The sequence below is a fragment of the Sitophilus oryzae genome, unplaced genomic scaffold (assembly GCF_002938485.1).
Source record: "Sitophilus oryzae breed Bouriz unplaced genomic scaffold, Soryzae_2.0 scaffold_115_pilon_pilon, whole genome shotgun sequence".
In the NCBI taxonomy this organism is placed as follows: Eukaryota; Metazoa; Arthropoda; class Insecta; order Coleoptera; family Curculionidae; genus Sitophilus; species Sitophilus oryzae.
Window position 1 is genome coordinate 798,517 of NW_022145793.1, and position 26,937 is coordinate 825,453.

The 26,937-nt window shown below is 31.1% G+C and overlaps 2 protein-coding genes and 1 long non-coding RNA gene across 3 annotated transcripts in view; all 3 read right to left on the bottom strand.

The window, feature by feature from the left end:
- Positions 1 to 387: 387 nt before the first annotated feature.
- On the bottom strand, positions 388 to 2,952 carry LOC115887448. The gene is made up of 2 exons (XR_004051083.1): positions 2,360 to 2,952; positions 388 to 746 (listed from the first exon to the last, which is right to left on the bottom strand). It is a non-coding gene; the product is annotated as an uncharacterized LOC115887448 (long non-coding RNA).
- A 2,321-nt stretch (positions 2,953 to 5,273) lies between these two features.
- LOC115887464 overlaps positions 5,274 to 26,937 on the bottom strand; it is a 29,750-nt gene continuing 8,086 nt past the window's right edge. Inside the window, exon 2 of the mRNA XM_030906899.1 lies at positions 5,274 to 6,391. Coding sequence (XP_030762759.1) covers positions 5,790 to 6,377 — 588 coding nt within the window. The 5' untranslated portion in view covers positions 6,378 to 6,391 and the 3' untranslated portion in view covers positions 5,274 to 5,789. The remainder of the gene's footprint in view (positions 6,392 to 26,937) is intronic.
- Positions 23,551 to 26,104, bottom strand: LOC115887455. The gene is made up of 2 exons (XM_030906890.1): positions 25,759 to 26,104; positions 23,551 to 25,705 (listed from the first exon to the last, which is right to left on the bottom strand). Exon 2 carries the CDS (start codon positions 25,160 to 25,162, stop codon positions 23,891 to 23,893), a length of 1,272 nt encoding a protein of 423 aa, XP_030762750.1. The 5' UTR covers positions 25,163 to 25,705; positions 25,759 to 26,104; the 3' UTR covers positions 23,551 to 23,890.

The following is a 26,937-nucleotide window of genomic DNA, read 5'->3' on the forward strand; positions in this document are numbered from 1 at the left end:
TAAGATTTAGGATAAAGAAAATAGTTTAATATAAAGCAAAGTTTAGGACTTAGAAAAAAAATACGTCTTAGAGTCTAAAAACGATAAAAATAATAAAGTACGTGTTATAGAAGAAATTTTAATAATCGAAATTATTTAATTTTTGAAATTGATGATAAATTATTAATTTAATAAAATATTAATTTTAGTCAAACATTTACAACTCTAATATTAATCAAAACAGGATCTATTCTATAGATATAATAGAACAGAAAGAGAAAAAACTTTATAATTGTTTAATTTTTTTTTCCGGTAAAAGTGATGTCTTATTATGTAAATTAGAAAAAACAGGAATCTGTTCCATTAAAGCAAGCTTTTAGGAAGTGAATAAAATGAAAACTACATTTATTTAACTCGTTACTGTCTTTATTATAGAGTAAGTATAATAATGGTAATGGTGACTATACTTTATTCAATGGAAATATGCACCAAATTCAAACAAATATAAAAGGCATGAGTATAAACAGTATTACTACAGTAATATTGAACATTGGTTCAAAAATATTACATTAATATAATACAATATTACTGTAGGTATTACTGTCAACGTGCAAGCTTGTTTGAAGCTTGATGTATTTGTATGCGCTTGGTACATCTTGGCGTTGGAAAATGTATAGAAAATTATTAAGAAAAACTAGTACGTAATGGGGGATATCTTGATATACAGAGTGGTCGGAATTGTATTCAGGAAACTTTGGCAGCATAATCTGCAAATAAAATCAGTAAAAAAAATAGTATAAATTTATGTCCTAAAATGCTTCGTTTCAGAGATACAGAGTGTAGAAATTTCATTTTTATTTCGCTTTTTTCCAAATAATTTATGAAGAATGTATTGATTAATTCGTTTCCAAATATCTTGAGAACTATACTTGTGGCGAGTGTCAACAAGAGACCTTATTAAGTAAAAAACGTTGGAAATGTAAATTTTTCTCAGTAGTTTTATATAGATACAGACAAAAAGTATTACTCTTCAAATAACTTAAAAAATATGTAGGTGGCGCCCCCTATTAGTAAAAGTCAAATTGACATCTAAATCTAATTTTTCATGTCAAAAAACTCCCAAACGCCAATTTTCGTCCAAATATTGACGTCACTTCAGAAATTATTTGGAAAAAAATCGAAATAAAAATGAAACTTCTACACCCTGTATCTCCGAAACGAAGCATTTTAAAAACTTACAAGTTCATTTTTTTAGAAAGCCAATGCAACATTTCTGAGTTTCAAATAAAGATAAAAAACAGTAAAACATATAATAATAATATGTAAATTATTTTCTTGGATACATACATATATGGCAAATAATAACAGATTGTTTTATTAAAGATTTACGTTTTGGTTAATTCTAAAACTATCTTCAGATTATATGTGATATTACTTAAGTGATATTACATTATAAAAGAAAAAATGAAAATTATACCTTATAATCGAAAAAAAACGGCGTCAGCGATGGCTATGAAATGAAGATCGCTGTCATTTTATATGTAAAATTATATGGAGTATGTATCGATGGTTTTTTCCAAGCCAACTGGACGCCGTTTTTTTCGATCATACGGTATTACAAATTAATAATAGATTAACAGTCGAGAAAAAAAAAGAAAAAACTCTAGGTAAGTACTGGATAAATTTTAAAATGGCATATTTATTTTATCTTTGTTTAATATAAAAAAAACGAAATATCTACCTGGTTTACATAACCCTGTATAATTTGTGAAATAATAATGGACAAAAATGCAAGCGGTAAGAAAAATATTTACAAAAAATATGTACTTGTTTACATTTCTGGACCATTGTTCGTCATTTTTGTTATCATAATGGTGACCCTATCATAAAAACGTAGTTATTTCTATACCTGATGTGAAACTATAGGGAAAAAGTAATGTTTGTAAAATATTTTAGTCTTGAAAAAAAATAAGGAATGTTTGGTATTTTAAAATGTTTGGTAGCTTGTAATTTTTTCGACTTTCTCGATTGTTTATAGTTTATAATAAGCCTTAAAAATTGTTGTTTCATAATGGAATATCATTCTGGAATTCCTGTATGTTATTTTAGATTCTAAGGATGGTTTTAGAATAAAAAGAAACACATTTTTCATAAAAAAAAGCATTAAATTAACCAATGCCCAAGAAAATAATGTGTCTACTTCTTATGTACTTAATAATGTATCTACTCGTTATATTAATAACGAGGTTAGTAAGAACCTTTACGTAAATGATAAATATAAAAAATACAGATTTTCCAGGGTTTATAATTTACTAAATTATTATCTAAATAAGCGCCTTTCTACAACGCCACTGACGCCAAAATAGTAAATTTGACTTACCTGTGGAATGTTGTTCCAGGACTTAAATAGTCCAATTTCTTACAAATTTGGCACTGACGAACCATGTTTTATAGTTTTTAAATAAAAAGTAATCAAAATAAACACTAAACCGACACTACACACTAAGAAAATCGAATCCAAAAAATACAAAATCAAAACATCCAATAAAAACAATAAAATAGCCATGGAGAAACTGTGACAACAAGGTTTTACGACACGTGCTTTACTCTACTATGGCTCTACTACGAGAGAATAAAGAATGAACAGGCGACCCGGCGATTGATGGGTGTTGCCAAATTGTAAAGAATTTGTCATTTTTAAATAGTCTCCGACTTATAATTTAGTAGTATAGGGACTATTTAATACATCTTTCTACTATTAAACACTACTTTATTAAAATACAGTTTTAATATCTCAATATATGTGTATAACAACAAAAAAAATATTAATAATATTTTAGACGTGACAACATAGGCTGGAGGCGAAAGACTCAGACGGCCGAGGTCAGCTGCACCCAGGAGTAAACATGTTTACAAAAATTAATATTGGACCGCGCTTAAATGTAAATAGTGTAGTCTATATTTTATTCTAAGTCTATGTTGACAACAGCATTTTTAAAAGAGTTCTATTTGATATACAGGGTGAAGAAACCGAGGAGTAGGAATTTTAGTCCTAACGGGATGTTATATGACTCTCAGTTAATTTGCACGCTTCTGCAAGCCATATAAACAATACGATCGAAAAAAAACGGCGCCAGCGACGGCTATGAAATGAAGATCGCTACCATTTTATAAGTAAAACTAGTGTGTACCTGCGAATTAATTATTTGTCGAATCGCGTCAAATTAATCATTTTTAATGGTGATGATAAAGCAAAGCAAGAATTTCCATTAACATACAAACTAGATAAAATTTTCTCACATTTATGTCAGCATGAGAAAAAACAATATGGCGATATTATTATATAACTTGGTAATATTTGAGGGGTAGTTTCATCTCCTTGGAATTTGACTTTCGAAAAATCTGTTTGCCAAAAATAAGCTTTTAACGTCAAGCAGTTTAAGCAGAATCGTGGTTAATCAATTACCCAACTTTTTGGAACACCCTGTATGATTTTTTAAAAAATTTCAAAATATGTAAAAAAAATAAGATAAATTATGCGTGTCCAAGTGTTTTTCCGAAAGACTAACCGTTTTTTAAATAACAAATATTGTAATATTTGAGGGTCATTTTCACCCTCTTGGAATTTGAGATTCGAGAAACCCCTCCTTATCGAACCTCTACACCCCACAGTTAATCCGTTTACCAAAAATCAGCTTTAAACGTCAAGCAGTTTAAGAAGAATCGTGATTACTCAATGGTGTCATTACACCCTGTATAAATTTGAAAAAAAATCCTAAAATATGTAAAACAACAAAATAAAATATACGTGTTTAAGAGTTTTTCCGAAAAACTTACCGGTTTCTAAATAAAAAATATTCTAATATTTGAGGGGTGGTTTCACCCCCTTAGAATTCGAGTTTCGAAAAATCCCTTTTTATCGAACTTCTACACCCTAAGTCAATCCGTTTTCCAAAAATCAGCTGTTTACGTCAAGCGCTTTAAGCAGGATCGTGATTAATCAATGACCGGATTTTTCGAAACACCCTGTATACATTTTTAAAAAATCTTAAGATATGTAAAAAAACAAAATAAAATATACGTGTTTGAGCGTTTTTTCGGAAACTTGACCGTTTTTTAAATAAAAAATATTGTAATATTTGAGGGGTGGTTTCACCCCTTTGGAACTGGAATTTCAAAAAATCCCTTCTTATCGAACCTCTACACCCTAGAATCAACCTGTATGCCAAAACTGAGCTTCTTACGTTGAGTGGTTTGAGCAGGATCGTGATTAATCAGTATGTCAGTCACTTAAGGATGTGCCTCTAGAAAAACTCTATTAAAAATAATGCAAGACTTGCAAAAATCTTGTAGCAAAACCAAAACCAAGACTACTTATTAACTGTAAGATCAAGACCAAAGGAGTCTTGGTCTGGCATTTGCTCATCACTGATGATGAGTAATAAAACGAACTAGTTAATTTTATAGATATATTTATTTTATTCATATAAAAAGATGATATAAAGTTACAAGATTTATAAATATCATAAAACATATCTTAAAACAGATACACAAATTGAAATAAATATATATTAAAATTAGTAACATTTTCACATAAGGTAATGTACGTGATTATAATAAAGATTTAAAAATATGAATATAATTATACATAAACAATAAAGGAATTAATGGATAATAATATGGCTAAATAGGGAAAATAAAGCAAATGATAATAACGAAAAAAAATAAAGGAAAACTAAATTAAAACATAAAGGACTGCGCTTGCTTTTTTCTTCAGTCTGTTTCATTTTGATCTGGTCACGATATTTAAAGAAAAAAAAATAATTAGAATAAAAGACAAAAATATATTTTAATTATAAAGATATCATATGAGTCAGATAAGGCAAAGGCTCATAAATGTACACAATATGTTCTACAATTAATTTTGTGAAAGATTTCTAATATTGTCGAATTTTTTTAAAATATAAAAAATAAGTCCAAGGTGACAAGCTACATTTTTTTTTCTATTACCTTCGTTTATGGAGTTCTTATAACTATCTCACCCACAGATCATATATCTAATAAAAGGCTACCTACATTTTTATTGAAGACAATAATAAATTATAGCTTGATTTTGTAAGAGACATATTTTATAAAATATAGAAATTAATTTGAAAATACCAGGGTTGAAAAAAACATATTTTTCTTTTCCTTCTAAAAAATACATATTTTTATGGTTTAAAACGGTTTTTATTGTTTAAAACACGATTTTAAAATTTAAACAATATACACGATGTTTAACATCTTTTTTGGGAAAAAAAACTCGTAAACGTGTTCCTGGGGTCGAAATATACCACTCTAAAAATATTTACACTTATTTAAGACTCATCCTGTATATTATCAGAATTAGATAGTTTTTTTCCAATAATAATGAGTTGAACAATTTCTTTTCTAGACAATGTTAGGTTGAGGTGATTACTTTGTTTTTTTATTCATTTTGTATTAGTTTTTAGAGTTTTTTTACCCTTTTTTCCCACAGGATGTTTTGAAACTATGACAAAAAACAAAATTTGGTTTGACACAATTTTGAACGATAACTGTTGATATAATTAACTATTGAATACTGTTGATATAATATGATAATAATATTTATATCATTTTTTTTGCAAAGAAATAACTAACACAATTATTCTTTTCTTGATCGTCTTTATATTGAGAGTTTTAACAACATTTTTTTATAATTTTAAAATGACCATTATAGCAAAGATTAACGTGACCAAATCTCTAATTCCTCCGATGCAATCTCCATTACTGTTTAAACTATACTGACTCTACCATAATCCCGAAGAATACCCTCCTGGAGGTACACGCTGCGTTGGAGACTTCACTTTCTTCTTCTCCTCTATCACATCGTCCTGCTTGAGTATATCACCGATACTTGAACCCTGCTTGAAGCTAGAATTCAGCTGTACCGACCCTTCAGAACTTGAGTCGTTACTAATAACTTTGGTGTTGCCTGAAGAGTCAGTTTCGGTTACTAGACTCTTCGTCGATCTTTCTTCTATTTTCATTTCTTCTACTTTGCTCGTTACCACCGCGGTGACGTCGGGAGGGTTAGAAGTACCGTTTTCCTTAATTGTAACTTCGTTGGTACCGTTTTGGCGAGGAACCTCGATGTTGGCGGAGGAATTTAGGTTTTCCTCGGTGGTACTTGTGGTGTTGGTGCTGGATGATTCAGTCTGGATTATGTGTTGGATGGTGGTGGACTGTTTGGATTCGCGTTTCGGGGAGATTTGGTTCGGTATTACGTCGGGTACGACCAAGTCGGTACCGAAGATGTTGGAAGTACCGCCGCCGGGGGGTTTCAGGATGCGGTTGCAGCTGCGCTGATCGTGGAAGCCGACGTATACGTTTGCCATGGTTTTTGATGGATCTGTAACAAGAGATTAATTGTTATAACACTTAGTGATGTGCAAATGCAAGAACAGACTGTCTTGGCCTTGGTCTTGCAGGGTCTATAGTCTTGGTCTCAAAGAATCATATAAATTTGATCAACGAGAGGATCCATGACAATGACAGTAATAAGATAAAGTTTTCTTAGTATATTCTTTAGATAAAGTGTAATAAGTAATAAAATATAATAATATTGTGTGTGGTATCAAATTATTCGTAAAAAAATGCTTTTTCAAATATGCTAATGAGCCACCCTCGTTCCATTTGAAAAAATTGAGATTTGATTAAAAATACGATTTGGGCATCTTTTAACCGGCCAGGACAAGACACTAAAAACACTAGACGATCCAATTTATTTTTTTAAGGCTACTTGATTAAAAAGTAGTGTTTTTTTAACACAACCATAGCACTCGAGATTGAAATTTAAACTACAAATTGTTTTTGAGCGAATATGTCAAAAGTTGACATATGATATGTCATTCGATTCAGACTGTCATTTTCTATCGAATAAAGTAAAAAAATACCGGGGTGCCTTTTAAAAATTAAAAGTTGTATTCATTTCCGGTGAAACAGGAAGTGACCAAAAACAATTGAATACGTCAATCAATCCTAATTTATGTCATATACTAACATACCAAATATCGTTGTTTTACCTGAAAAAATAAAAAAGTTATAGGGGTGAGCCACTTTTGAGACGCACCCGGTATAGTATATGTTATATTTTTTGAAATAAGAATTGTATGGCTAATCCATTAACTTAAAAACTTATACAGTCTAGTTAAAATAGTACATTACTTTGAAAATACTTTGAATGCTAATGATCTATTAAAAAAATATTTTTTCAAATATATCTTGCAAAGAAAGATAATAAAAATATAAAATTCAAATATAAAACCCGATACGGAGTTTCTTTTGGAACGCTGCATGAACCATCCTGTATATTTCTATGTTTATCTTCCCTTTGCCATAGTGAAAGTGATCCCAAAAGACGTATTATACTCACATTTTTTAACTGCCTTGTGAAATTTTGAAATGAAATTTATAACTGTCAATGTACTTGCATTACCTGTCACCTATGCCTGTCACATGCCTGTCACTCTAAAGTAGATTTATGGCGTTTATTTTATTTTGTCAATAATCTATGACAAAACCACAAAACATCCCCCTTTAGAACTTTTTCTTTAATGGCCATAAGCGGGAGTAAAAGACCAACCGCCCGAACAAACACTAGAGGCGCCACCCGTCATCAAATGGTGTAAAAATTGCGAAAATTTAATCATCTAATTTTGACACAAGGGGTCGCGCTTAACTTTTTCAATTTTAATTCAATATTCATTGTTTTCAAATTATATTATTAGACTTTGTTGTATTTTGTGAATGTATAAATGTTTTCTTAGTATAAAGTTGCATTATAGTAATTTAGAATTATATTACATACATATTAAGATTCAAATATTATGACATATATGTCAGTTGCCGTCTAAAATGTCATCTTGATAACAAAAAGTTAGTTATTGTCAAAAGTAGTTAAAATCATGTTAAAATATTAAAATTTACAAGTTATAATTAGATATTTTATATTATTTCAACAACAAACACATAATAGTACAGCGTAATGTTGATATGCAGGTCCAAAACAAAAAGTGCCGTTATATTTTTCAGTTTTCGTTGTCAGCCGCGGAAGTTTCAGTGATTTTAGTGTTGTCGGATATTTTTATTTGTGAAATAGAAATATAGGGTGGGCCACTTTTGAGACGCACCCGGTATAGTATATGATATATTTTTTGAAATAAGAATTGAATGGCTAATCCAATAAAATATATACAGTCTAGTTAAAAGTGGAAGTTTATTTGAATGTAAGTAAGCGTTTGTCCATTTTATATTTTACTTTTTTCTTATCTACGACAAATATACATATATTGAAATTTTATAATTCGTTTTATTTAAAAAATGTTAGAAAACAAGCTTGTAATCCTGTAATTGACATAATTGTTATGTAATATATTCCATTTAAATGTAATATATTACTTTACAATTAAAAACATGTAAATTTTAAAAATATATTAAAAATATATACAGGCATTAATTGAAATTTTTAGAGTGCGAACAAACACGAGAGGCGCTTTATTATTTACTTTCATTTCTTAACATGATAGACGAAGTTCTAAAGGGGGATGTTTTGTGGACAAAACTAAAAGAAATATACCAGACAAAATGCAAACAAGTAGATTTTTCAATTATTTAACTTGCACATTTGAAGACTTGTTAAAAATTAGACAGATAGGTTGAATAAATCTTCATTCATAACTGTACATACAACTGTTTTTTTCTGTATGAGATACGGTATCGTATATCTGTCTAAGATTTTAATTGCTAACTAATCTCTTTGGTCTAAACGCCAAGCGCACACATGCATCATGTTTGAATTAATATCTCGCCATGCAAATTTTATGCAAATTTTGTGCCAGATATTCGCTGATTTTTCGATTGTATCAAAAAATATACGGTTTACAGTTGGTTTTAATTTTTCTGGTATATATAGGGGACGGCCAGAGTTAAACTTATTTATAAATACACGAATTGTTTAGATCGGTTTAGAAGTTATGAATGGAAAGCTATAGTTAGAAAAATATACTAAAAATCAAAATAGAATGTATTTGTTTTTTCAAATTTTAAAGGACGATGTATTTATTTAGGCGAAGCTTAAATTAAGAGGGCAAAGACAATATTTTCTCTAAAATTGACTAATTTTATAAAGGGGTTTTCTTAATTATTAAAGATACAAATTAATATAAATAAATTATATAATATTTTTAGATAATGACCTCCCTGCAATAATAACCACGAACCGTCACTGGTGCTACAGTGTTCTATTTAAAATAAGGAAAATGAGATCCACTTCCGCTTGATTCGCATGCCAATGACAAAGATAAGAATGAAAGATAAGCTTCTCAATCTAAAAAGAAACAACTCAAGGCACTTTATAAGTCTTCCTATTGTGCACTATCCATTTAGATATTACTTGGAAGAAAGAATTCTTAGTCTAGACGACAGATATGGGTATACTGTGAGAATCCTACAGCTTGAAAGGGTAAATTTCACATCCAGTGTCCATTTCTTTAAAGATTATAAACCTTTCATATATTTTTATTATATGTACAGGGTGGCCCATCGAAAACGTTCCGCAAGGCATAACGGCCAGGATAATTTTTTTTCAGAAAATCCAAAAACACGTCAATTTTGTTTGTGAGGGGGACAACTTTTGCCCCAAAAATGATTCAACCCTGATGATCTTTAACCCTCTAAGCGGGGGTGTCACCCCCCAACTTTTTTCAAATGAGAAGGGGGGTCAAGTGGCACAGCATTGAAAAGATTTTTCTATTCTCTATATTTCCCCGCTTCGTTTTTGAAAATCGGTCGAGTCATTGAGAAAATATGAAGGATTGAAATTTGAAAAGTTTATTTAAACATTTATCAGAGTAAATGATAAGGATAAATTCCTTCGACCAATTTGCTGTTTTTTCTTATTATTTCTAGATGTTTATGCATTTTTTCATTTGCCACAAGGTTGGACGATCAGGTGCGGTAGCTGCTAGATAGCTGTTCTGTGACTTGTGCGATGAAGTTCTTCTCAATATCGTTAAACTGACCCACAATAGAAATTCCAAAAATACCAGCCCACACGTTCAATTTCTGAGGGTTTTGTGTGTGCACCTCGTGAAAATCCCTGAGGTTGACCTCAGCCCAGTATAGACAGTTGTGTCGATTAACTACACCGTTCAAAAAGAAAGTACACTCATCCGAAAAACACACATAAATAGGAAATTATTATCATACGTCACTCGTTCACTCACAGTTTCACAAAATTGCAAGCGACGATCAAAATCATCTTCGTTGAGTTCTTGTACCAACTGAATTTTGACCGGATGGAACTTGTGTTTTTTTAATATCCTTTGGATACTTATACGATTCACGCCGCCGGCGCCGGCCGGTCTCATTGGCTAATTTTCTTGTACTCAGCGTACTATCCATGGCAACTTGGCCCGATACAAATACCTCCATAGCTTCATTTTCTACAGGGTTTTCCCTCTGCCTCTTTTTATTCATAACGGAACCAGTTTCGCAAAATTTTGCTACTAACTCGCGAACAATTTTGCCATAAAGGTGTTTGTCACGATGGCGTTCATTGAATATCTGCGCAAACCGATAGCCACATTTATTATTTTTAAAATAAAGTTCGATTATTTCCACTTTTTCTGCGAGTGAGTACACCATAATTGTTAAAAAGTTTAACGATATTGAGAACTTCAACGCACAAGTCATAGAACAGCTATCTAGCAACTACCGCACCTGATCGTTCAACTTTGTGGCAAGTGAAAAAATACGTAAACATCTAGAAATAATAAGAAAAAACAGCAAATTGGTCGAAGGAATTTATCCTTATCATTTACTCTGATAAATATTTAAATAAACTTTTCAAATTTCAATCCTTCATATTTTCTCAATGACTCGACCGATTTTCAAAAACGAAGGGGGAAATATAGAGAATAGAAAGCTCTTTTCATTGCGGTGCCACTTGACCCCCTTCCCATTTAAAAAAAGTTGGGGGATGACACCCCCGCTTAGAGGGTTGAAGATTTTTCAATCATTTTTGGGGCAAAAGTTGTCCCCCTCACAAACAAAATTAACGTGTTTTTGGATTTTCTGAAAAAAATTACCCTGGCCGTTATGCCTTGTGGAACGTTTTCGACGGGCCACCCTGTATATTTTTATTATATATAGCACTTTCTTCTGTCTGTTTACTACCTCGATATGGTTAAATTCCATCGATGCGAGCGAAGCGACCTCCCATATCTCGAGACCGGTAAAAGTCTGCTTTTTTAAAGTGGAACGGCAATTGTAAAGAAATAAAACATTCCTCGTGCGCGGATAAAATTGATAGGTTGAAGATGCGACACAATACATATGGCGCGTATAATATAGCCGTGTTTTATATCATACTCACGCAGATGATACTAAACACACCATCATTAAGCTTAGAGAACACTTTAAAATTTTTAATTGGTCTAAAGGTAGCCACATACACACAGTTTTTTCTCAAGGCAAGACTGTCAGGCAGAATTTTTGAGGAAGACTAAGGGTAAATTAACTTACTTTACCACTACCCAACGCATACTCACGCATATGATCTTAATCATGCCTAAAGAACGCTTCAAAATGTTGCCACGCTGTAATTTTTGTTGTTCGTCCTTCTTGCCAGATGTCCTGCCCATTACCACTTGACTTGGATTTGATTCTGTGGATGACATCTATTATCTGGGTCTTTTGTCGTATCCGCTCTATTCTTTTACGGCCTTTCTTGGTTATTCCCAGCATATTTCGTTCCATTGACCGTTGTGCGACCTGCAGTTTTCTTATAATGTCCGTTTTGAGTGTCCAGGTTTCGCATGCATAGATTATGACCGGTAGTATACATTGACGAAGACAGCTCCGAAAAAGTCAAAGTCAACAACGCTCTCTCGAAGTCTTTTAGTCCGACACGTGGTGTGAGACAAGGTTGTATAGTATCACCCATCACCCCGGTTGTATAGTACATAATGAGAAAAGTCTTACAGGACTGGCGAGGCGGACTAACGATAGGTGGAAAAAAGATCACAAACCTTAGGTATGCCGATGACACCTTAATTCTTACATGCTCTGAGGAAGAACTTGTTCAAATAATGAGAAGGTTGAGTAAGATCAGTGCGGAACATGGCCTTATGCTAAACAAAAGGAAAACGCAAGTCAATAATAGACCGAAATTCTACTAACATCAGGGAGATTGATGGTTTTGAGGTGGTTGAAAAGTTCAATTACCTCGGATCCCTCATAACAAACAAGGGAGACTGTGACGAGGAAATCAAACGCAGACTAGCAATAGCTCGTAACTCGACTATAAAACTAACACGAATATGGAAAGACTCTGCAATATCCCATCGCAACAAATTAAAATTAGTAAACGCATTGATCTTTCCTATCGCTACTTATGCATCAAAGACCTGGACTGAAGAATGCTGCGAATTTCATACATAGAACATCGGACCAACGCACAGTGCTTCGTCCCATGGACAAAAATCGAAAAAAAAAATTAAAATTTACTAATATCTGAATATGTAATTTTATACTTATAGCAATGTTCAACCATCCTGTACATTATTTTTCATAAACAGCGTTTTTTGTTAGCAAATATTTTCACTACAAATAAATTTTGCGATCATTATCTTATCAGTGAAAAGAATAACATTCATAGTAGTTCTGTATATTATGGAGTTAAGCGGTACGAACTTAATTGAAAGCCACTATGGATATTGTTAAACAAGGTATGTACTTTAAATTTATTTCTAAACAAGTTCGTGATTGTTTAGTTTTTATTTATTTTTTAAGATGATTCTTAAATGGGTATAAAAATTTTACGTTTTCAAACTTCAAAAAGGCATTTAAAAAAAACATATCAAAACATATCGTATTTATTGAATATTTTTGTTGTCATATTCATACACTTTTAATTTTTGTATAGTTCACCTGCGTCTGCTTGCGACGAAGTTTATTTTATAATACTTTTCAGATGGAGTAAAATTGATAAGCAACGCCGATCTGATTAATACTTGGCTTGATCATAGGGACAAGAACTCAAAATTATTTGTATTTCAAAAAATGTGTTCTTTATTAGATATTGATGAACCTTCCAGTCAAATGAGACACCACTTGTGTCTGAAAAAGCCCACTATGTTGGAGCGAAACGTCGCATAAAAAAGTTTCCATCTTTCAATTTATTATAAAACCTCATACCCAAGAAAAGGAAAAAATGATATATGGATATGGTCTATTAAAGAGGTAACTATTAACATCCGAACCCCTCATACCAACAAAAAGAACAGTAACAACGCGAAAAGGTAACATATTAGAAAATGATGTACAGAAATATCTTACATGTGAGGATACTGCATCTACCTGCGATTTGGATACTATAAATTTGGAAGATTCTGTCACCAGTGATTCTTCTGAATCAGAGTAGTTACGATCTATGCATTTTGTTGTCCTAAAGTAAATTTATAGTATCTTAAGTTTGTTTTTAATTAAATATAACATTAATGTTTATTTTTCATTAAAGAAAAACATTTTTATCTTATATTAGGCTTATATTGTAGGAATCATGTTCTAATATTATTTCAATTCTTTTTTATCACAGGGATTTATTTAATACTTACACCGTTTTCATACTATAAATTATTATTTCCTTAGATGGAACACAGCTCCAACATTATTATTATTTATAATTTTTTTTTTTATAAACGTGGGACTAAGAACATCATCATTTAGTACAATGAGAGTACTCATCATTTGTATCAAATAAACCTAGTTTGAATAAATTGCCTACAATAAAAGAGAAGTTTTGCATTTTTGTCCTCTAGAGCCATATGTTCGAAGCACTGTGCAACGTATCAATTCTAACGCAGTTGAAAGTTGACACAAGACTTTCAACCAAAACAAACCAGTCATACCTTAGGTACTTCGGGCACATTTCGAGAAGAACAGATGGACTGGAAAAAATCATAATCGAAGGCAATATTAATGGCAAACGACCAAGAGGAAGATCTCCGACGCGCTGGGTGGACCAAACCAAAGAAATTATTGGTCACGGCCTGCAAGAGGCTTCTATAACCGCTCAAGATAGGGAGGGATGGAGAACAACGATCCGAGCAGTTGAGACATGATGTCACCATACTCCTTCGAGGGTTAACGGACGAGAAGAAGAAGTAAACATTGGTCGAATGTTTTCTTCTTTAGATAAAGTGGCATTTTAGATTTGAATATGATTGAGTTTCTTCCATAAGTACTACATTGCTAACTTAATTCTTCTGTTGATTTCTAGTAGTAGAAATCCCGAGCTGTATATTGTACCAAGTATATATGTTCTTCTACTATTTCCAATGTTGGTTTATTAGAATGTCTTTTCTGTCTACTAGTTACTACAGCTACATTACTTTAGTTTTTGCTAAATTCATTTTGAGACCTACTTTTCTTCAGGACTATTGGCAATTAGCACTATGTCATCAGCGAATCTTTGATGGCTAAGATACTCTTCATCTCTTTTTAATCCTTTGTTGGTCCAGTCCAGTTGATGGAAGATTCCTTACTCCCTCTAGTGTTGCTGTAAACAGTTTGTATCATTACTCTTGCTTTGGCTTCTTTGTATCTGTTGGCGAGAATCTGTCAATACCTTGTTTCGCTAGAGCTTCTATTATTGCCTTGATATATTGAGAAAGCCTTCTCAAAGTCTATAAAGGTTATGGCTATTGGAATTTTTTTTCTGCTGATTAGTGTCTCTTAGTGTATGTATGTGATCAATCGTGCTGAATTGTAATATAGCCTTAATCTTTTTATTAAAAATTCATCAGTAATAAAACAAACAAACATCATGTTTCTAAAGTACTTCTCTCAGAAATCAAATAATTATTCTGTGTCCATCAACAATGCCTAATAAAATATTCAATTTGTTTATTACTTTTAATCTTTGCTCGAGTCTGATGTGGTTACGAACAATGTACGCGTCCAGACGTTGGTTATTCTGAATTTAAATTTATTTGCTGTAATTATTCGTCCAATTAAAGAAACGTTCTTTTCGATTTGCGATTGTGATGCATTTAGTTGTATATACAGTGCTGTGTGTTTCCTTTTAATATGAATTGCTGCGAATATGAATAGCACTGGATAAGAAATAATTGAAAAGTACCGTATGATCGAATAAAAACGGCGTCAGCGATGGCTATGAAATGAAGATCGCTGTCATTTTATATGTAAATTTATATAGGAAATGCCATCGATTGTCATTTCCAAGCCAACTGGACGCCGTTTTTATTCGATCATACGGTATATTATACTAGCATGTACCAGCGACTTCGTTCGCGTCGAATTAATCATTATTTGTAATGGTGATGATAAAGCAAAGCAAGAATTTTCATTAATATACAAACTCTATAAAATTTTCTCACATTTATGTCAGCATGAGAAAAACAATATGGCGATATTATTATATAACTTGGTAATATTTGAGGGGTAGTTTCATTTCGTTGGAATTTGACTTTCGAAAAATCCGTTTGCCAAAAATAAGCTTTTTACGTCCAGCAGTTTAAGCAGAATCGTGGTTAAGAAATTACCCAACTTTTTGGAACACCCTGTATGATTTTTTAAAAAATTTAAAAATATGTAAAAACCCAAATAAATTATGCTTGTACGTGCGTTTTCCCGAAATACTAACCGTTTTTTAAATAACAAATATTGTAATATTTGAGGGGCGTTTTCACCCTCTTGGAACTTGAGATTCGAGAAACCCCTCCTTATCGAACCTCTACACCCCACAGTCAATCCGTTTGCCAAAAATCAGCTTTAAACGTCAAGCAGTTTAAGCAGAATCGTGATTACTAAATGGTCATATTTTATGAAACACCCTGTATAAATTTATAAAAAATCTTAAAATATGTAAAACAACAAAATAAAATATACGTGTTTAGGAGTTTTTCCGAAAAACTCACCGGTTTTTAAATAAAAAAAATATTTTAATATTTGAGGGATAGTTTCACCCCCTTAGAATTCGAGTTTCGAAAAATCCCTTCTTATCGAACCTCTACACCCTAAAGTCAATCTGTTTTCCAAAAATCAGCTTTTTAAGTCAAGCGCTTTAAGCAGGATCGTGATTAATCAATGACCGGATTTTTGGAAACACCCTGTATACATTTTTAAAAAATCTTGAAATATGTAAAAAAACAAAATAAAATATACGTGTTTAAGCGTTTTTTTCGGAAACTTGGTCGTTTTTTAAATAAAAAATATTGTAATATTTGAGGGGTGGTTTCATCCCCTTGGAACTGGAATTTCGAAAAATCCCTTCTTATCGAAACTCTACACCCTAGAATCAACCTGTATGCCAAAATTGAGCTTCTTACGTTGAGTGGTTTGAGCAGGATCGTGATTAATCAGTATGTCAGTCACTTAAGGATTTTATACAGGGTTGTTCACCACATACGACACGGAGTATTGTAGCTAAACGATGAGATTTTTACAAATTGTAAGTTTTGGGTTCGATGAAGGACTATTAGAGGTACAATTTAAAAATAATTTTACAAGATACAGAGTGTCCCAAATAAGTAAAAAATATCAAAGTTGTATTTTTTTAAATGGAACACCCTGTATATTATTACATTTTTAGTTTCTACGATTAAAATAAAGGTAAATTTGATTAAGGTTTATTATACTTAAACCTTACCGTTTTTGAAATATTTTCAATTTTGTGAAATTGCAGTAAAATGTTTAAGGCTTCATTTCTCCAAGGGTATCAAAGTTTTTAATACTAAATATTTACTAAAGTTTATTTACTGATCAGTTATTGTGTTGCAATAATAAAAATAATACTACCTTATACAGAGTGTCTAAAAATTTATTTTAAATAATTATTAGCTTCAAACGGCAATAACTTCTTTAATTTAAATGGAATGCTCTGTATATTTTAGGAGAATCAGATGCACAATTAAATTGTCTATCAAATTGTATTATACCACTTTTACCTATCCCTTCAAGTTTTCGTAGAAAATGCATTTTCTTATAATTTAGACCTCATTTATCAATATATCCATGAAATATTGACATTTTAGATTGTTTTTAAAGCAACAAATGTATAAAATGTACAGACTAGTAATATTATCGTTTTTAGCAAAACGATAATTTTACTAGCCCATTTGTATGCAAAAAGAAAACTATTTAAATCTTTATAAAAGAGTATACCATTAATTAAATATAACACCATTATTTCCGCCCATATACTAATTAATTACATACTTAATTGTGTTCGTTAATAAATTATTATAAATAAATGTGGATTTGAGTCAGAAATCAATATAATAATAAGTTATCAAATTAAAGTCTCTGTTGTTATAAATAAGCATTTATTAAAAAATGAAATATCATTTTTAAGGTGTTACTTTTTATCACACTGTCTAATGCCCATACAAAATTCAATTTTTTAGTATTTGGAGCAATTATTATTAATCAACGCAAACAGTCAGTTAATGTAGTTTGAATACTGAAATCATATTAATTGGTCCTCTTTAACAAATATTTAAACAGTTTTTTTATTTGTTAATGAAATAAACGAATTATATCGACAATATTAGTATCTGTACTCTTTAAAAATTTGGTACATCTTTAAAAATAATCTAAAATGTCAATAGTCCATGGGTATATTGATAAATAAGTTCTAAATTACAAGAAAATGCATTTTCTACGGAAACTTAAAGAGATAGGTAAAAAATGGTATAATATAATTTGATAGACAATTAAATTGTGCATCTGATTCTCGTAAAATATACAGGGTGTTCCATTTAAATTAAACAAGTTATTGCCGTTTGAAGCTAATAATTATTTAAAATAAATTTTTAGACACTCTGTATAAGGTAGTATTATTTTTATTATTGCAACACAATAACTGATCAGTAAATAAACTTTAGTAAATATTTAGTATTAAAAACTTTGATACCCTTGGAGAAATGAAGCCTTAAACATTTTACTGCAATTTCACAAAATTGAAAATATTTCAAAAACGGTAAGGTTTAAGTATAATAAACCTTAATCAAATTTACCTTTATTTTAATCGTAGAAACTAAAAATGTAATAATATACAGGGTGTTCCATTTAAAAAAATACAACTTTGATATTTTTTACTTATTTGGGACACTCTGTATCTTGTAAAATTATTTTTAAATTGTACCTCTAATAGTCCTTCATCGAACCCAAAACTTACACTTTGTAAAAATCTCATCGTTTAGCTACAATACTCCGTGTCGTATGTGGTGAACAACCCTGTATATTAGTATGGACAAAGAATATTAGTTAACACAAATAGATTAAGGGTTTACAATGGTCTGTTATTGTTTTATAGACAATAATCTAAAAATTTAGAGGGCGTCGTGAGAGAAATGATTAACTTGGTAAATAACGGACACCTTAAGCCATATAACCTGTAGCTTCACGTGCATGCATTCGTATACTTATTTATAAAATGCAGTGTAAAATAAGCATCTTTACGCTGTTATTCCTTCTATTTACTGCAAGGTTTGTTGACCGAGTGCAGAGTAAGCCGATAGGCATTCGTTCGTACGCCTCTTTTGAACACTGTTAATTAGCCACAAAAGAAAATTCGTAAACACCATTAGAGCTTAGCGAGGCAGTTGGCCAATTGGCAAAGAAGCAGGGAACGCCAGTATTCTTCTTGTTTTATTTTCTCAAGTGTTTAAAAGGTCTAAAAGTGCGGAATAGCACGGCTAAAAATAGGTAATTACTCTCAATTCATCTCCCATTGTGTACTGTCAGCTAAGGAACAAGGAATTTTCCCTTACCTTATGATCCAGAGGGAAAAAAAATTGGTTTAAAAAAAATAGAAAAAAAATCGGTTTTTCGATTTTAACCAGTTTTTTTTAAAATTTTAATCAGTTTTCTACTTAAATCGGATAATAGCCTAAGCCAACATACCGGGTGCGTCTCAAAAGTGGCTCCTACAACCTAACCTAACCCCTATAACTTTTTTTATTTTTTCAGATAAAACAACGAGATTTGGTATGTTAGTATATGACATAAATTAGGATTGATTGCCATATTTAACTCTTTTCGGTCACTTCCGGTTTCACCGGAAATTACTACAACGCACTTTTGATTTTTAAATGGCACCCTCGGTATTTTTTTACTTTATTCGATAGAAAATGACATTTTCACATATGGTTTATTTGAAATTGTAACATGCGGTTCATAATGACAATTTCACTCGAAATGCGAAGCGTGTGGTATCAAATTATTCGTAAAAAAATGCTTTTTCCAAATATGCTAATGAGCCACCCTCGTTCCATTTCAAAAAATTGAGATATGAGTAAAAATACGATTTGGGCATCTTTTAGACGGCGAAGACACTAAAAACATTAGACGATCAAACATATTTTTCCAATGCTCCTTGATTAAAAATTAGTGTTTTTAACACAGCCATGTCACTCTAGATTGAAATTTAAAGTAAAATTTGTTTTTGAGCGAATATGTCAAAAGTTGACATATGATCAGAGAAATAGAAGGGATAGAGAATGAGCGTCAACATGCGCAGAAGGTCTAATCAAGTTGGGCGCCATATTCCAGATCTCCGTGTCATTTTGTATATAGGTGGTAATCTATAAGTAATCAAATATCAATTTGCTGTTTTCAACCATACGGGGGGGCAATTTAAATTTAGTGAAATTCTATCATTTATTATGGTTAATTAACATTAATATGATTTATTTAATTATCATCAGTTTCAAAACTGCGTACAATATTGGTATATAATACACTAAATATACGAATATTCTGACAAAAGACGCTACGGACAGATGACCTTTTCTTAGTCGTTAAACACTCGAAATGCCATTAAATAAGTATTTACAATTATTTCATGTTTACTTGTATTGAATTACGCGTTTCAATTTAAAATTTTTGCAAATTTAGTAAAAATTGTTCTAAACAACGTTTTGTTCAAGTTGTATATTCATAAAAACATTTGGTTCATAATTATTTTTGATGATTACCTACCTTGAATTTTTAATATAAACCTAGAAAAGTATGTTTCTGTTTTATTTTTTTATTCGTCCCTTCAAATTGTGTTACAAAAACTGTTACATAACATGTCCTCTAACAAATATTTTCATAATAGATAAACATCATTGATTTTATTAAGGGTATTATTATTAGTATTTATCTCCTGGTTTTTGCCGACAATAAAAACTCAATCTTGTAATAGAACATCAATTTTATATTTCGTAAAATTATTTTGATACAAATTCAATTTGTCAAAATTCAAGTCATTAATATATTGATAAACAACCCAAATTATTCCTAAATATTTTATTATAAAAAACTGTTACCGGTAACCGGTAAGTTTGTAAAACACATTACGGTTTGTCTTAATACAAGAAAAAATCATTTATTTTTTGCACACTTGTCGATCCTTATTTGTCCATAACAAAATTCTGTATGTACAACATACATATACCTAATTTATTATTAAGAAAATAAGATTATATGATCTCAGAATTTTAAGAAACATTTTTTAAGATAAAATAGTTTCTTCTCAACTGTAATACTTTAGCCTTTTATTTTATCTATTTAAAAACATGGGATTGACAATCCCCTTACTAAAATACATACTGGAAGGTAGGTACTGATTAAGTTTCATTGCATCAAATACCTTTGCTATAAATCCCGGCTCACAATTTAAGGCCATTGGAAATGCTTTTGAACTTCATCATAGATTTTACAAGAATAAAAGTGTAATATTGAAACAAAGTAACATTGTAAGCTTCATGACTAATAGTCTCATTTTTAACACTCTTTAAATATCATCTCGTTAACAATTATGAATATTATATGATTTTTCTCAGTGATTTGTGGTACAGATACAAATTAATATATGCCCCATAACAGTTTTTAAATAAGAAACTTCTGCCTACAGATTTAATTTTCTTTATTGGCATAATACCCTTTCTTCCTATATAAATCTTGCCATTTTTTCAGTCCAATGTTCCTTGTTTTTACCGTTTGTAGGAATACTAAAAATGTTGACTATAGAACTCGATATTATGTTTCAAAAAGCCTTCATACCAGTAACTGTGCATAAATCTAATTAACTGAATTCTCCTCCTCTTGACACTCTGAACACTGCTGCTGCTAATATTAGAAATATTTAGCACAAAACTACAACTACCTACAACAAACTTTGCAATAAAAATGTTAAATTTTCGCTATTCGATTAAAATACCCTATCTTATGTTTTCTTTTCCTCCAAATAATCTTCTTGTCAAGTAAGGACCAATCTTATTTGACATATTTCTGGTACACTTGAACTTGTGCTTTCATGGACACTATAAGAGTGCACTGTTTTACAGAAGCACGAACATTCGATAACGATTCCAAGTATCTTATTCCTCCACACGTAATAAAAACATCCTCTTGAAATGGCCACATCATACACTTATTTTTGACCATTCCCAATTACAATCACGATTTTTACAAATCGCCTTTAGGAAAAGTAAAAATAAACAGTTTTGGATCAGCTGTAAACACGATTATGTTGTATAATCTTACACATGAAAACTAATCATTTTTCCCGGCGTATTAGCTTTCTTAGAATGACTATGACAATATACAACAAGCCTTTTTGAATTTGTGTTTAGAATAATTGAGATAATAATAAATTTTAACTAGATAACAACGCAAACGAAAAAATAACAAAACAAAGAGATGTCAATTAAAGAGGGGAAGTGACAGCGAGACCTGGAAGATGTCTGCCATCTTGCTGTCGACAAAAATTTGGATGCGCACTCGTCGAAGCTCATTCTCCCACTTCCATATCTCTGCATATGATATACCATTCGATTCAGAGTGTTTTTTCTATAGAATAAAGTAAAAAAATACCGAGGGTGCCTTATAAAAATCAAAAGTTGTAGACATTTCCCGTGAAACCGGAAGTGACCGAAAACAATTGAATATGTCAATCAATCCTACTTTAGCTCATATACTGTCATACAAAGTCTCATTTTTTTGTCTGAAAAAAATAAAAAAGTTATAAGGGTGAGCCATACATAACAAAGGATTAATACACACTATTAAAAAAAACGAAGAAAAATGAATCCCAAAAAAAATATTTATTTCGAACTTTAAATTACACCATTTGAAAATCATTTTTAAAATTTTTAAAATTGAAAAATAAAGAAGAGTACGGGCCAATTAAGAGTACGGGCTAATTAATTACATTATTAATACTATTGTTCATTCGAAATGGCATTAAGGCCCAATTGCAACAATGATTTAAATTTTTCTTGAAGATAAGTAGAGCTTAGAATGAGCTGTATTTGTATTTACTTTAATATTCACCTTAAATGAGGGAATTTGACTAATACAATTTTTGAATTTGAATTGTTTTTAATGATACTAACAATTTTAGTTCAATTTTTAATAAAATTTATTTAATATTAATAGAAATCCAAGAGATTTGAAACATCTTTTAGCGATTTATAACATTCTCAAATGAATTACAGGTGCCCTTATTTTCTATGAAAATCACACAGCTTTTTTCATAGTCGCTGCAGTTGCTATAGCTATAAAAACTAATTTTTAAGGTGTGAAAATTGCGACACACGCTAAATGGACTTGATTTTTCGTATGTTCGAAGTCTGTGGACCTTTTTGTATGCCTCGATAACATATTGGTGCAGATTATTTTTACCCAAACAAATAATAACCCAAACTATACATTGATGCGGATTGTCTATGAACTCTTTCTGAAGGTCACAGAAACCTGAACGCGTAATTCGGTGTTCTTTCGCATCTGTTATAGGTAATTTGTGTCTAAAGTCAGATTAAGTAGTTATGTAATAAATACTTCGTATTTTTGCCCACTCCGACTTACTAGATTGCCATAACGACTCACTCCTATACATGTAAACGCCGACCTAAACGTTCGCTTGCCAGCGGGGTATAAGTACGCCATGCTAACTTAATTCTTTTCAAATTATAATAAAGTATAATTATTTTTCTAAAGTGATGTTGAACTCTAGAATATTTTTGGCGTAAAAATATCTAATGACCGATGTTGTTAGAAAATATTAGTATTTTTTTTAAATCAACGTTAAAATTAGATACTATATATATTTTTTAATTAGTAATACATTATTTATAACAATTTTTACAGTTACATAGTTAGCAATTCCTTTTACTTACAGTTAGTTATTAATTAATGCACATTATTTTTACATTATTGCATTGTCTTAAATGATCTATAAAATTCTTTTGTACGATCTCTAGAGTTCTTATGTATAACGATATTCATCTATATTAATATATAAAATCCTTAAATGACTGACATATCGTCGGCTTAATCGGCTTAGTGCGTAACTCCATTCCTACAAATTTTTCAGGAGACACAAAAAACGATTTTACCTCTAACTTTATTTAATTTTATCACAATTATTGCTTTTAATGATTAAAAAATATCATAAAAGTGACAAAAACGAGGGGCATAATTAGTATTGTAACATTAATCATTAATTTTTATAAAAAATGGAGATAGGTAATTTTCTTTTTTATATTTTAATTTAAAAATTGGAGATAGGCATTTTTCTTACCAATAAAGCTATAGCAATAAAATAATAAGAAAATGAATATGAAAATATTTTTATTTATAAAAGTAGAACATTTAAGAACTTAATTTAAAAAAGATTAATCATGAGGTAGATTATTATAGAAATCGTGATAATCGCTTTCCATGCTTAACTTAAGCTGTTGGAGGTGTCCATATTTTTCTGCTTTAATTTTTAGCCTATTTTTGTGTAGTATCGGTAAGTTATCTATATTAGTTGCCTTAATAGATTTTATGTTCAACCTTGTTGGAAGAGCTTGCCAATCTTTTTCTGAATGACGAAGTTTAAAAAAACTCCATCATTTGAGTACTTCAAGGCTTTTATATCGTTTACTAATGGTGCTCCAGCGATTATTTCTGGTCGAATGGATTTGAAATATTTTAGTTCATCATATTTTTTAAAGAAGTCGTGCATAAGGTACTCAACTTTGTAAGGAGTTTTTTGACATGCTGTTTTACAAATAAATACGTAATCTGCGGGAATATTGATTTTCTTGTTTCGGATCTTTCTTTCGATAACAGAGTGAACGCTGTCCACTTCCATTTGTGTATGGCCCTTATGTAAATATTTTTGTACCACAGTTACATTCTTTTCCAGTGCAAAATTAAACAGACCATTTGATAAAGTTGTGTTTCTGTTCTGGTATCCACACCCGTCACTCCATAATATAATTTTAATTTCATTTTGATTTTCTAATTGATATTGTTCTAGATGTCCCTTCAGAAAATGAATTATGATGCTTGAAAATTCGTTACTTGTTAATCCGCCTTCAGACTCATTCCACAGGTAGCAATAACCTTGTTTGCGCTTGACGTCAAATATTGTGAAATTATGAACGATTAATTTGGTCTTGTAATAAAGCGAAGAAACATTAGATTTTGGAGAGAGCAAAACCGATTGGAGATCCATTGCTAAGACTTCATCTTGAGACTCTTTATCTGCACTCTTTTCGTTTCTTGCTTCATTTTTCAATGTTATGTGTTCATTGTACTTTTCTTCTGTTAAATTGCCTGTTTGATAAGCGACACAACAGTCGCATAGATCTTTTTTTGGTTTATAAAGCGACAACCTTTTTTTGTCAAATTCCTTATGAAAAGTGGCAATTGATACAGATTTTTCATTACGTGTTTTGCAGTAGTCGTTTTTATAAACCTTATATAAATGGGCTTTAGAATTCCAAATAGGTTCTAAATAGAGCTTAGCGGTAGAAGCCCTACAGTAATGCGACTCTAACTTTGGTAGAGTTTCAAAAAACTCATGCAGCAAACGAACAGAAATATTAATTTTATCAGGTATTTCAGTCTGGTTAAAATGGACTTGGTCGCTATTTTTTGTCCACTTTTTTATAACCCACTCGTTCACCCCTAATGTGTTAAGAAACATTACTTTACACATCCTTAGTCTGGCCTTGCCCAAAAAAAAATTATGCGAATATGATCTTCTAGAAACTTCTCTATATCCTCTCTTTCTACTAGTGGTTTCTACGGACACATGGTTTTTTACGAACATCTTCTTTTCTGCCCAAGTATATTTCCAGAACTGCGTAAAAATAATTTCTCTCTCATTTTCCGCTATCTGTCTACATTTCAAAATACATTTTGGATTTGCACTTAGTTTACAGTTACAGGCCTCTTTTAGTAATCTTGGTTCCTGTACAGTATCATACCTCCACTTCCTTTTTTTTCCCTAAATAGGATTTTCCTTTTTCTCTATTTATTCGGTTTCTATTTTCATACCATTCGTTTCTGTTTACTTCGTATTTTGTTGATCGTTTTCGTCTTGGGTTTTCATCTTCCAATATGTTGTCGTCCGGTAAATTACTTGGCACGGCAATAGGGTCATCTTCTGAGTCAGAGGTATCCTAATTTTTTAAGGCTGGATTAAAATCGGGATCGTTATTATCCGTTTCTCCATAAATGTTTTCCTTAATCAGTGTCTCGTGAATATTGATAGTTACCTCAGATCTACTAGGTTGTACTGCTGAACAGGAAGGTATTTCATTAAATATCCGGTCAACTTCCATATTGAAGTCCACTGAAGCTAATGTTTCTTCTAAAAATAAAACTTAGATAGTGAAATGACACTCTCAATCATATTAATCCTACCCCTTCTGTCCTTTACCAGCATTTGAATTTCTTGTTCCTCAGATAATATACATTCAGCATTATTGGATGCAACCATAAGTTCGCTTATTGGTACATCTACAATTAGATGCCAAGTTTGTTTAGCTACATAGAGGTTTAATGATTACTTACCACCATTGTTTAAAAATATAATTTCGGCTTCTTCAATGGTTTTCGATAGATCTAAGTTATAACTATCATTATTTTTTAAGGTTGCATTGAAATCCGGATTGTCGCTAAATGGTTTTTTATATACGCTATTTTTAACTGGCGCTTCGTTAACATTGCATTGTGTATTACTTTTTACAACGTCCAATGCTTTAAAGATCCTGTCAATTCGTATACTTGATTAAACAAAATATTTTCTGTAACTGAAAAGCAGGTTAAAATATGTTCATAATTCTATAACAAACGTGAAGAAAAGTACTTATGTCCTATGTGAGTAAATGTAACTTCTAAAATATAAAACACGAAAACTGCGTAACTCCCTTAAAAATAATATTTTGCCTTTAGCGCTCTGTTTATTAATTTTGACTCTAAAAATGTACTGTACCTAATAAATAGAAATTACACTTACCTTATAACAGTTAATTATACAAAATAAGATGTTAGTATCACTGCAGCAAAGCCAATAAACCACATAACATTGTTATACATGTGTTCACCATGAAAATGTATAACAAACCGACGGATTTACGGATTTTGCCGATTGAAATTGGCGGGAAAGGAGATACGAGGTTTTCTACTTATGGAATGCCAAATAAACCGATTTAATTTTGGATATACGGATTTCTGCAAGTCATGGGTTGTAATATTTCCTACCAGATGGCACAAAAATGTCATTTTATGAAAAATGTGGAGTTACGCATATTGCCGATTAAGGCGACGATATGTACCTACTGATTAATCACGATCCTGTTCAAACCACTCAACGTAAGAAGCTCAATTTTAGCATACAGGTTGATTCTAGGGTGTAGAGGTTCATTAGGAAGGGATTTCTCGAAATTCCAGTTGCAAGAGGGTGAAACCACCCCTCAAATATTACAATATTTTTTATTTAAAAAACGGTCAAGTTTCCGAAAAAACGCGTATATTTTATTTTGTTTTTTTACGTGTTTTAAGATTTTTTAAAAATGCATACAGGGTGTTTCGAAAAATCTG

What these genes read in the sequence shown, in the direction of transcription:
- LOC115887455 (XM_030906890.1), bottom strand. Translation starts at nt 25,162, where the DNA reads ATGTTCGTAAAAAACCATGTGTCCGTAGAAACCACTAGTAGAAAGAGA.